At 33.2% G+C, this 12,356-nt stretch overlaps 1 protein-coding gene across 1 annotated transcript in view; it reads right to left on the bottom strand.

Moving 5' to 3' along the window:
* The window catches only part of LOC117111663 (peptidyl-glycine alpha-amidating monooxygenase B-like), a 63,866-nt gene that overhangs the window by 14,589 nt on the left and 36,921 nt on the right, over positions 1–12,356 (bottom strand). Inside the window, exons 6-12 of the mRNA XM_033254639.1 lie at positions 8,849–8,932; positions 8,310–8,358; positions 6,649–6,716; positions 6,317–6,477; positions 3,190–3,290; positions 1,885–2,312; positions 98–221 (exon numbers count right to left, since the gene is read on the bottom strand). Of these exons, the coding sequence (XP_033110530.1) occupies positions 98–221; positions 1,885–2,312; positions 3,190–3,290; positions 6,317–6,477; positions 6,649–6,716; positions 8,310–8,358; positions 8,849–8,932 (1,015 nt within the window). The remainder of the gene's footprint in view (positions 1–97; positions 222–1,884; positions 2,313–3,189; positions 3,291–6,316; positions 6,478–6,648; positions 6,717–8,309; positions 8,359–8,848; positions 8,933–12,356) is intronic.

Genomic DNA, 12,356 nt, shown 5'->3' with positions numbered 1-12,356 from the left:
TGGCAGGATGACTCCATTTTCAATAAGCATGGAAGAATGAATGTCAATTCCCTCGGTAAACCCCAAACCCTTGAACTGATAACAAGATTTATCCCACCTAGAAGTCCACACTCTGTTGGCTCTGTGAAATACATGCACGTCACCATGGGTATCGACATCTACGCCTGCTACTTGGCCGAAATTAATACCATCTCCAAGCCAATTTTTAACCTGGTGCAGCTCTGTAAGAAAACATAAATACATAAGGGTCATAGGCTGAATTTGGCCTGAGAAGGGGATAAGGAATGGTCAGGGGGAGGGAGGGGGTGTGCCAAAAAAACTGAGAATGCGGAACTAAATCCCTATTCCAATAAAAACACTTAATGGTCATTTTTGGTATTTTATCCTACTCAGTGGGAAAAATGTGCTGCCTTGGGCCTACACCCATGTACAAAATAAACATTTCCTTACCAATATAATATGACAACAATACATTTTATTTTATTATTTAATATTATTCTTATTATCAAGGATTGTCCCACTGGTAGGTGACAATCTGTCACACAATTGCAAACATACACACATAATGCTTTACACAAACTAAATCAAAATGTTAGTTTTTGGCAGTGGAGTTATTTTGACACTGAATTAAACCCATGACTCCGAGATTGAAAGCCAGCATCTTGACCTCCAAGTTATCTAATTCCCCTCTTAATATGACATATGGTCAGTAACACAATCTGGGAAAAACCTTTTTAAAAATATATATTATGAATATGTATACTACAGTATTAGTTAATATTATGCTGCTATGAAAGAGTTAGATTTCATCTAAAATAAAGTTTGTTTTTTTTCATTTTGCAGAGTTTTAACCCTGCACCTGAAATTAAAAGCAAGATCCATAGCCATTGTACAGTGCTATTAAATTGATTTTATCGCATGTCTCAACAACAATAAAGAGCAGATACAGTAGATGCTCCGGGGTGGTGGGAATAGGCGAGACTTTTTTTATTCCTTGTTTCGTGTACTTATTTTTTTTTAAGGATCATCGAAGGAGGGCGGAATAAAAATAAAAATAGCATTTTGCTTTCTTATTTAGCAAATAGCTTTGCCAAAAACATCCAGAGGAGAAAATAAAAATAAAATTTTATTGGTGAATGTAAAATGGGATGGCTATGCTTCAAATTTATATAATTAGGAAGAAATATACATATCTTAATTACCTTTCGAGATTTAAAGGCAACGGAGGGTGTAATAAAAATAAAGAAAAACGACTTTTTCGTGGTGGTGGGTGCGCTTATCGCCAATAACTTGAACTGGTGGTAGCTATGTACATAATGGCCCATGTACACATAAAGAACACAGTTACACTCTTCCGAGAACAGTAGGGGGTTAGATAGATAGATAGAAATCTTTCTTTATTGTTGATATTTAATCAACTTTTACATTGTTCTTCCTTAAGGTCCAGTTAATAGTTAAAACATTAAAATAAGAAATAAAATTAAGTTAAGAAATTATATACAAAAGAAACAATCTGACAATGTAATTTTAAATCAAATTTTTGAAGGAATGCAGAGTTAAGGAATTTATTGAACTGTGAGTTCCACAGTTTATCCACAGTTTAACTAAGAGGTACTTGAATGTTTGTTTCCCAAATTCATTGTTCCATTTAGGTAAAACTAATGTATTTTTCGATTTGTTTCTTGTGTTTAAACTGTGATAATTGTCCAAGTGCTCTTAAAAATTTTTAAGTACTCGGGGACTGTGTGTACTGCCCAATCACCACCAGAAGGAGCCCACTGAAAATAAGTGTTCAGAATTCCGTGGGTTATCCTTGGTGTTTACTACACCGAAAAAACAATCCATCCATCCATGAATAAATTATCTAAAGTTGATTTAATTTACCATTAGATTTACTTGCAGGTGTATCCTCTTGGTTGGCGAGATCCTGTGAATTCCTCAAGTTTTCATCATTAGTTACATTTGCTGATTCTGTAGCATTATTCTCGTTATTACTCATTGGAGTGGTTTCCTGTAAATCCGCTCCGTCAAATGAGCTTCGAAGGTAATCAGCATGTTCCTGCGAGTTCTCCGGAAGGTCATGAGCGTGGTCGTAATCTAGTATGGATATTTCCGGATCATGGTGATGGCCATGGCTTTCTATCATTTCTGAATTGAATCCGATTGGATCTGGTGGAGGGTCGTCGGAACCAGGTGGAATGTTCTTGAAGAGATCAGGATCTTTTTCCATGCACTCACCAAAAGAGAAACCTTGACTAGCATCCGTATAATACATCATGTAAAAATTGCACATCTCATCTTTCCCAGTTGGTCTACAAGAAAAGGGTTAAAAAGAGAAAAAAAAAATATTTTTAAAAATTCAGTTCACACTGAAGGAGTTAAGAAACAAAGTTTTAACTTTCTACTTACATTGATGAAATGTAATTAATATTAAGCATCCACAGGGTCATCCGGTCAGTCAAATTAGGGGGTATTTTTAGGGTCAATGGTCCTGCAAAAATGTTCGGGACCCCATCATACCTTCATTATTGCTCTAATTACCTTGCAAACTTTTATACAGTATATGTAGTAGTATGAGTTATTTCCGGAGATATAGCTTCGTAAAAACTGTACAAAGTTAAAGGAGCCATTTCATGCATAAAAAAGGGGGCGCGGTACAATTTCAAAATGTCATACCATGAAAACTGCTTGGAAATTGAAGCTGAAATTTTGGATTCTTTCTTTTGACAAATTAAGGTATTTTTAGAATTTTTTTCAGCAAAATCCAAATGGGGTCACATGGGCATGGTGGTTGATTTGAGCTGGAATGACCCGTTAAATAAACAATTTGTTGACCATTTCGAGAACTAATACTTTAGTACATGATCAATAAGACATTAAACTGTTGATCTATAGTGAAAAACAAATTTGTATTTTTTAGGAATTTTTTTGAGCTCCCATATTTTATAGCTCATTTTTACTCAATACTGGCCTGTGTGACAACTTAACCATTTCGCCATGACATGCCTCATATGAATTGTGGTAAACATTAATAAAAAGATTAAAATGAAATCAATTGGCAGATAACTGTTTATAAAATTACACAAATCAAAAATCGCAAAGCAATAAAAAATGGCAGAAAATAACAAAGCAAACTAATTTGACAGAAAATCAGAAAGCAAAGACTGTTGCTTGGAAAGTTATACATACCCAACCTTAGTGTAAGTGTCCCTAGTTGAACTATATGTACACCTTGCTGCCAGAATATCTCCATATTGAATTTCATATTCTCTCTCCATTGGATAGAATGCCTAAAGTACAAATATTATAAGATATAATTAGAAGAATGTATTTCTAGTCATATGGCGTAGCGACGATGCCCTCTTCCCACCATACTTTATAGCGAGGGGCGTCGTACGTACGTCCCTGTATAGATTTCATGATAATTATTTTATAGATAGGCTGCTCTCTATAGGATTTTTTGAGTGTGATGGAGGAGTATTTCTGTAGAGGGCCTCCTGTATTTATACCAAATAAAATGCTTGCGCCCAAGTAAAAACCCGACATGTAGTGTAGATGATGTAATTTCCCAGCTTTGGTACAGCCTCAGGCAATGGTAATGGGGCAGACTGGAAAGGGTTAACTATAATGTTTTTCTAATCTAGGAGATATATAGTGCCACTTTAAGAACATTAGCTTTGTAAATACAATAAAGAACAAAGTGAAAAAATATAATCGACATATATGTTTCCATGGATAATGTTTTTAAAATTTGCATTTGAAACCCCACTTAAGACTAAAGGCGGGTTCACATTGAACTATGGCGAGATAAATTGTGCGCTAACTCGTTTATGCTTAAAAAATTTAATATTTTACTATTTGATAACATTAACGTAAAATTTATTAACACTATTATAATAGTATTATTTTTATGTTTTAATCTTAAACAAGTATGTAATTTAGGCTTCCTCTTGATGTATTTTATAAAATAATATAAAATCATTTTTATTTACTTTCTAACTAAAAAACTTCATTACTTCATGCTTCCTGATTTATTTTCATTAGTGTGATTTGATGAGTATCCATTAAAAAAGAAATGAATTCCATGGGCTTAAATGAAAAACACAACTGAGGTGATAATGACTTTTGCAGATCATATTACCACTAAGGCTATGTTCACACACACTGCGTAAGGCTGGCTTAAGCCTGGCGTAGCGTACGCCTTTGTGTGTGAACTAGGCAGTGGCGTTGTTAAAGCCACTCACTACGCCACGTCCTTGGCGTTATTAACGCTACCTGCAGACCCCAGATTAGCTAACGCCACTGAGCTAACGCCAGTGATGCTTGAATGATTTGACCTCATTTCAAGAGATTGACCAATCACGATTGCAATATATTAGCTACTTTGGTCTCTTTTCTGTGCTCTCTATAAATGGAATGGTAAAGGGGTTCCTTTTCTATTGCATTTTACTTAGTTATAATGTATATGATTTATTGATTGTGTTTTGTAAGATATTTTAACCATTTAGACTGTCTATTAAAACATGCAACATCAACAATGCTAGCTGAAAATCAAAAGTAAAATTGTTCATTTAAAATACAATAATCATATAGGCCTAAGTTCACTTCGAACAATTCACAGATATAAAAGTTTTCATGATGCACTGTTAATTTTACTACTGTTAACACGTACATTATTTAAAACTGAAAACTATTCCACACCAGATAGGCCAATATATTATTGCTAGTGTAACGAACGCCGTTTGTGTGAACACTTTGGAATTTTAATCCGCGGATTAGCTTACGCCTGGCGTAAGCCACGCCAGTCTTACGCCGTGTGTGTGAACATAGCCTTAAATATTAATCAATACACTCATACAATAAATCTACTGTATAGTAGTTTGCAGTCAAAAATAGTTTGACTTCAAACTAAAACAAGCTTTTATCAAAACTGACTGAAATCAGGGTTCAACATTATGGGTATAGTGTACCACTTAATAGGCAAAACGATTGTTAGAGTACATGAAGCTGTGGGCTATTATTATCATGCAATGAAAAAGTCTGATCTCCTATTACTATAAGGAATGGCAAGACATCTTTGATTGCAGATTTCTCAAGTACTACACAACGTTCATAATTAGGCCTTTTCTACAGAAATTTTGCCTAATTACAGATGTACGGAAACAGACAAATATACTACGGGAATTTATCATAGACCTGTAGGCTCATAAATAAATAGGTCTGAAGTCAAGAACAAATGACTTTTTTTTTAGGGTCTTACATTTTCCTTAGACAACTCATACTTGTCGGATTAGAAGACATACCACTGAGCCTAATGTCCATATTGTGACCACAACTTACCGAAGGTACTTAAAAACCGAACTACACCTGAAGTTCTTGAATGATTGTAAGGCTATTCACAATAATAAGTAATATACTTAATATAAGACACACCTTATTTTTAATTACCTCGTTTTTAATTGGCTAGTTATAACTTTGATTTTAATCTGATTGGTCAGTTTTTATTTGCTTTCTGTTATACTTCTGTAAATATTGTAAACATATATGGATGGGTGAGATTTTCTCATCAGTGTTCTTGAAAATGATCAAATAGATCGAAACGCTGAATCTCAAAATGTCTCTGTCTCTTTTTGGAGTTACTGTCTTTTGGTTTTATTCTGAAGACAGTTACAAAAATGCATTTTACAAACTTGAAGTCTGTGATTGCTTTAAAGTAGATAGTTATTTATGAAACTCTTTTAATAACTGAAATACATCATCTTTAGAACTTGAGATGACTAATTCAAAAATATAATGATGGTGGTTAAGAATACAATAATACTACACTGCCCACATACAAAACAATACCATAAACAAAAATTTAATCAACTATTTCGCACATAAATATATTAAAAATCAAATGAACTATATATAATCATACCATTAACAGACACCTATTTTTACATAATAATAAATAAATATAGTAAAGTTCAAAATTAGATAAACAAATTCATATTATTATTTCTTATGCTATTATTATTATTTAATATTAATTCTTTATTTGACCAAAAACAGAATACATATCAAATAACAATGGTCAGTGGCAGCTATAACAAAAATTTATTATTACTCCGAAGAGTCTGATGGCTAATAAGATTAACGCAAACAAAAACTAAAAAAGACTCAATCCTAATTATTATAAAAATATATAATTGAATAAAGAATAATCATTAATAATTTCCATATATTTACAATTAGTATTATAGTAAAATTATTATTTGTATTTAATTATTATCACCTCACCATCATGATTATTGTTGTTATAATCTATTCATACCTGAGGCCACATTGGGTTGCCTTTTCCCAACTCCTGCCAGCGTCCGTTACGAATGCGATAACCAGTAATGACACGTCCAAGATCGTGGGAGTGGGTGCGGAAAGCAAAAGGGTGGATAGGGACCGAATGCTGGTATTCGCAAGCGATATCTGTATGAATATCTAGGAAAATACAAAACATTCTATAGATTAGATTTTAATGTGGGCTGCAAATAAAGCCTAGGTCACAAAAATAGAATACTGTAGGCCTATACTTGGCTTCAATCAGAAGTTTGATGGTATCTCTTCTGTACCTCCACTAAATATTATTCACATGTACTCTAGGCTACTCACTTTCAGCATGAGGAGGAATGGATATCGATCCTGAGAAGAGTAAGTAGATGCCTGCCAAATACTGTTGACTAGAAATATAAACGTAAAACAAAAATTATATAGATCCAAAGATTTACGATCCGATTTTATAGTTCGTAAGATCACACGCCCTAAATCGTTGTAGCCTTTAAGTCACATATTCCAGGCATTGTGCTGAGGAAGACTGTGGTATACAGTTGAAAGTTTCACGGTAAGGAAATTTGTTTGTGTTGTGATCAAAACTTTTATTACAAAAATTATATAATCAATAAAATAATTAAAATCTCATAAATCTATACTAGTAAAAAAAATATGATATCTACATTAATTATAATTTCTCAGTTTGTGATCTCTAAAAGATGTTTCTTCCCCAGTCTGGTACTGTACTCAACATCACTCTCTCAATATGATACCCTCCCCTCAAATCTTGCTTCTTCCACTAATCATGCCACTACCTCTTCAAACCATGCCACTTACCAGAACTCTCACACTCCTCATAAATTTTATTATCCAATATAGTTTCCCTTTAATAATGCACATAAAATACAGTATTCAGTTGTCAAGAGAGTGCATAGAATGATATAAACTAAGCAGAATATAATTTTTATTTTGAAAAAATAATTCATACAAGAGTGCTAAGTTATATGCCATTACATCCCAGCATATGACCTGTTCCAATGTTCATGCTCCTTCCCAGATTCAGACTCAGATAACTTTATTATATGTCAAAATGTCAGTATATCATGATAATTGGTTTCCACGGTTCAAAAATATAAATTAGACTTATTCTCTAATAAATACTTGGATATGATAATGACAGTGTTAAATATTTATTTCATTGGATTAAAAAGAAAAATTGCATATGAGTTTAATGAGAATTATACTTGGGTCACCATACAAACTTAAAAACAAATAACTTGAAAACTTAATTTACACATCAAGCCCTAAAATTCTAACATGGCAAAATCACCTTCTAATACTGTATATTTACTTGAAGGCACCATTCTACCAGATTTGCTGAATTTGATATGCTTGTTGAGAGACCACCTTAACAGTATTATTCCAGGAAAGCTTATATTATCAACCCATACACCAAGGTATTAATATTCATTAGTTACATTTATTTCCTCTCATTATCAATTCCCAGTGGCAATAATCTAGAATCTTTCCTTCTAAAATCAAATATCATTTCCTTGGTTTTGTTTATATTTATACGGAGGTAGTTATCATTGCACCAATTAACAAGATCGTCTACTTTTTTTGATAGCAACTATCATCATTTCCGGTATTCAATACAGTATTATCAGCAAATTTAACATTGTAACATGAATCAAGAACTTTTTAAGTCACTTTTGGAGAAAAAAAAACAACAGAGGTGAGAGAACACTTCCCAAGAATTCCATATCCATATCACAATCCATCCTATTGGGGGAGTGGTTGGAATTTCCCCTGACCACTCCCCCCACCCCAATGCTGCCACTGTAGAGAATAATATATTATATATTGAAACTGCATAACTTTCCTAAATAAGATTTTCTAAAACTGTGTTCATATTGGATTACTTTTGCTCAAACTAACAATTCTCATACTGAAAGTTAATGCAATGTGAACACAGTTTAAAATTTTGATACAAAGATTCTTACCTCTGTGTTGTCAAGGTAAGTGTTAGACCCGAGTTATCAATGCTTCCATCTGTTGAATAGAAATGTACAAAGACATTTAGTGTTTCATGTTGTGAATGATGTTCTTCAACCTTTTCCAAAACATAAACATGAAAGAGCACGTATACCACAAAACACTCAATTCTTTCATGGTCGGTCCAACACTATCAAGTTTTAGAGTATGAAAAAAATATCTGTGATTTGATATGATATTGTCATGCACTTATTTGACCAAAAAAAAAAATCCCTTTTACCGTATAGTATTAAAGGAAAATTAATTAGTATTACAGGTCTCCCTCTAACTAAAGACAACTTTCCTGTTGTCCCAAATTAACAATTAATGTTTATTTTTTATTATTGTAAGACCAAAGCAGCTAAACCATGGAAACCATGATCTCAAAAGTTACCTTAAATTAGAGGGAGACGCGCATTAAAAAATCAAGTACACTTTTTGCAAATCAACACTGCTTGCTATTCTGATACTTATAAGAGCTTTTCCAGGAGTTTTCATATTTACTTACGTTGGAAGGCTTCTACATTTCCATAGTGAATCTGGAGTACAAGGAAGTTTATATTGGCTCTCCTTCCAATTTTAAAACCAACATCTGATAAAAGAATAAAAAATTTATACATAATATTAATATTTTTAATAAAATTTTAAACATACTGAAACTCCATAAGGCATGCATCTGATCATAAGTATTGGTTTAATTTAAGTATACAGCGAAAATATTACAAATGGATAATAATTAGGGTAAAGTGGTGTGTTATTTCTTTATCTACAGTGCAAGTGCAATTTAAACATTGGTTGACCTATAACTTTCAACAATAAAAAGGCCTCAAGGAGACACGTATGGTAATTAGAAAAACAGGATGAAACCCATTTTTGTTGATGAATAATTAGGCCTAAAAAAACTGGTTTGTTTGCCATCATCCGCCGCCCCTAAAATCTTACAAATGAGGGGCGGTTTTTTTTTCCTTAAAAGGGTTTTTTTTCCCAGCACGATTTTGATTTTACATAATACGTAAATAAATAATAAGTAAATAAAGCTGATGAGCTTGACTTGACTTTTTTCCACCTGCCCTTTCACTTACATATTTACAATGTAACAGCTAACAAACCATTTTTTTTAGGCATTATAAAGTGACAGGGTATTCGATCCAATGAAACACTTCTGTAGAGCTTATTGTACACACAGGTGAGAATTTGTAGCTGCTATTTGGGCCGCTATTAACAATAACAGAATAATAATCTAAATAATGATAATAATATAATACCATATATAAATAATGAACCTTCCATCCAGATAATACTGAGTCCATTCTGTTTGGACACCAGAAGGAAACTTAAAAATTCCTCTGGTTTGTTTAAAGTCGCTTTCAATGACAAAAATATTGTTCATAAACCGTGCGTCAAATAGCATGGTTGTCTCCTTGACAATAGGCATTTTTCGTTTTGACTACGCATCTACTACAAACTAATGGAGCATAACAGACATCTGCACATGCTCACAAACCTTACTGACTAAATCGGCGTTGTGATAGCTTCTGCGACTACCCCAATTTCTGAATTTTGCGTAGTGGCGACTACCCATTGACTAATCAGATCACTGGATTGTTTGGCCTTTTTTTTTTATCGGAGTTGCAATAATAGCATTCGTTCAATAATGAATTAAAACAAGTGAGTAATTAAATGTTTTATGAAGGCTTATTTATACACATACATATAATAAATGAGAAATGAATAGTTAATCAGAAAATAAAATTAGGTAAACCAGGGAATTAGGCCTGCTGGGAATGGGCCCTAGTGAAAAAAACTATGCCTAGCCTTGTCAGGGTGTATCTAGCCTGCTGGGCCTAGGCTACGCCAAAATCCTAGCCAACAGCAAATCGCTCAACAGCCATCACTCAGTTTTTTTATGGAAAATTTGTACGTTTGGTTTTTTTTTCACATTTCCTTTTTCAAATATAAAACAAGGGAACAGTATATTCCCTGGTACACCTGGTTGACTAACTCCCCTCCGTACATACGTGTGTTACGTCGTCGTATGTCAACCTAAAAAACGAAAACAGATCTTGTAGTATGCAAATAGCTGCATCTTAGCGTTGCCGTCACGCTCCCTTAGTTCGTAGCAGACTAGCTGCGTAGTCAAAACGAAAAATGCCGAATACTTTAAGTGGATCATCAATGGTGCAAAGCACAATAAAAAAAAAAAAACTAACTTGAGGTTGAAATTCTTATCATATTTTTATATAAAATGCTTAAACAATCAGACTAGAACAATTCTCTGTAATGCTCTTATCCAGAGTCATGACGTCTACGGATCTCCTTTTAGAAATAGCTAACCGGTCATATGTTGGTGAAATATAAATTAATGTGGGCTACTTCAAATTTTACAAATACAGTAGGGTAAAATTATTACATCTTGTACAAAAAAAAATATTACAGAACTTCCATTCCATATATGTATTCCCATTTCGTCAAACTACTGTAAGTACCGCCCATAAATATGAAACCAGCTCTAGTAAATTTAACTTTCAAATTCCTCGCCTAAATGGTGTAGGGCAATCCAGTTTTTATTATAACAGAATAAAAAAGTGGAATTCTCTCCCAATAAGGCCACAACCTCTACTAAGCTCTTCAAACACAAAGTTAAAAGAATATTTCTATTTCATTATCTTCAAATAATATTTAATTTTGATTTAAATGATGTCTCAACTGTCTCTGTTAAATGTCCAAAGTGGAAAGACACACAGTAGATGGAAATAAGTTTACACTAGTGACTAATTATGTGAAACTTATACGACTAGAAACAACCGGTTGAGATTGTACATTCTTTGTTTTATACATATTTCATTTTAGTTATTTAGGCCAAAGATTCCTAATTACAAATCCCTTTCATAACAGAAACGTATACGCTCTACGTAAACAAAGTCTCATACAAGGCTTAAGGAGTGAGTGGTTGTGTTTCATGTATACAAAGATTACGACCAGCAATAACAATATTATAATTGAGAAGTAGTATTCAATTGTGAATACAAAATGTCTTCACTACTGAACATTTTTTTTTATCATTGTAGGAATAACAAAAAAAAAAAAAAAGATTTTATGGAGAATTTATCTAAAAAATTATTAAAATCCTATTTTACATCCTATTAAATCTATGCTTGCGCTGACATACCGTACAAATGGGTAGACTAAGTGTGGAAAGGAGGTCCGAGCAGTGAGCGTATTAAGATCTGGCAACACTATCAAATTTCCTTGGACGAAAAACATATATGAACATATATAGTCATGATGTGCCTATATATGGTCATGTGATGTGATGTCATCATTGACCATATTTGGGCATGTCACATGTTTTTTGTCAAATAAAATTTGAATGTCTGGACAAAGGCTTTGAGACAATTTGTAATTGTGTGGCGCTAAAGAAGTAAGCGTACAAGTCGATTTCCATTTCCATTATCGATACCAGACTGTGAGAGGTGATATAGAGTCAACAATGATGCTCATCATCATCATCATGACCACCATGTTAATGATAGCACAATCACCATTTTATTTTATTATTTATTTAAGCACACAATACATGTGCTAAGGATTGTCAATAGCGAATATATCACTGTCCTACTTGAGGTGACAATCCCAGCAAGATACACATACACACACGACATACACAAACTAAATCTCAACATTTGAGATTTAGGGAGTGGAGTTGTTTTGGTCGTGAGAAAAAATCCTGCAACACTGACAGGAATTGAGCCTAGGACCCTGGGATTGGATGGCAAGCATCTTAACCACCAAGCTATTCAACTCATCATTATGTAGCTTTCTCTAATACAACTCTACATTCATTAAAAATTCTGACAAACAATAACATGGGGATTATACTAATTAAAATGATATTGTTGTGTGTACATACCAACAAATTGATTACAAACATAATACTTTACTGTACATACTGTACATGTTTTCTTTCATAGGAACACACAATTATTAGGCTGAATATCTGAAATTATTATGTGATA

Source organism: Anneissia japonica, unplaced genomic scaffold, assembly GCF_011630105.1.
Source record: "Anneissia japonica isolate Jap-2015-1 unplaced genomic scaffold, ASM1163010v1 scaffold351_len699533_cov169, whole genome shotgun sequence".
Taxonomy (NCBI): domain Eukaryota; kingdom Metazoa; phylum Echinodermata; class Crinoidea; order Comatulida; family Comatulidae; genus Anneissia; species Anneissia japonica.
This window is presented reverse-complemented; position numbering and strand designations above follow the sequence as displayed.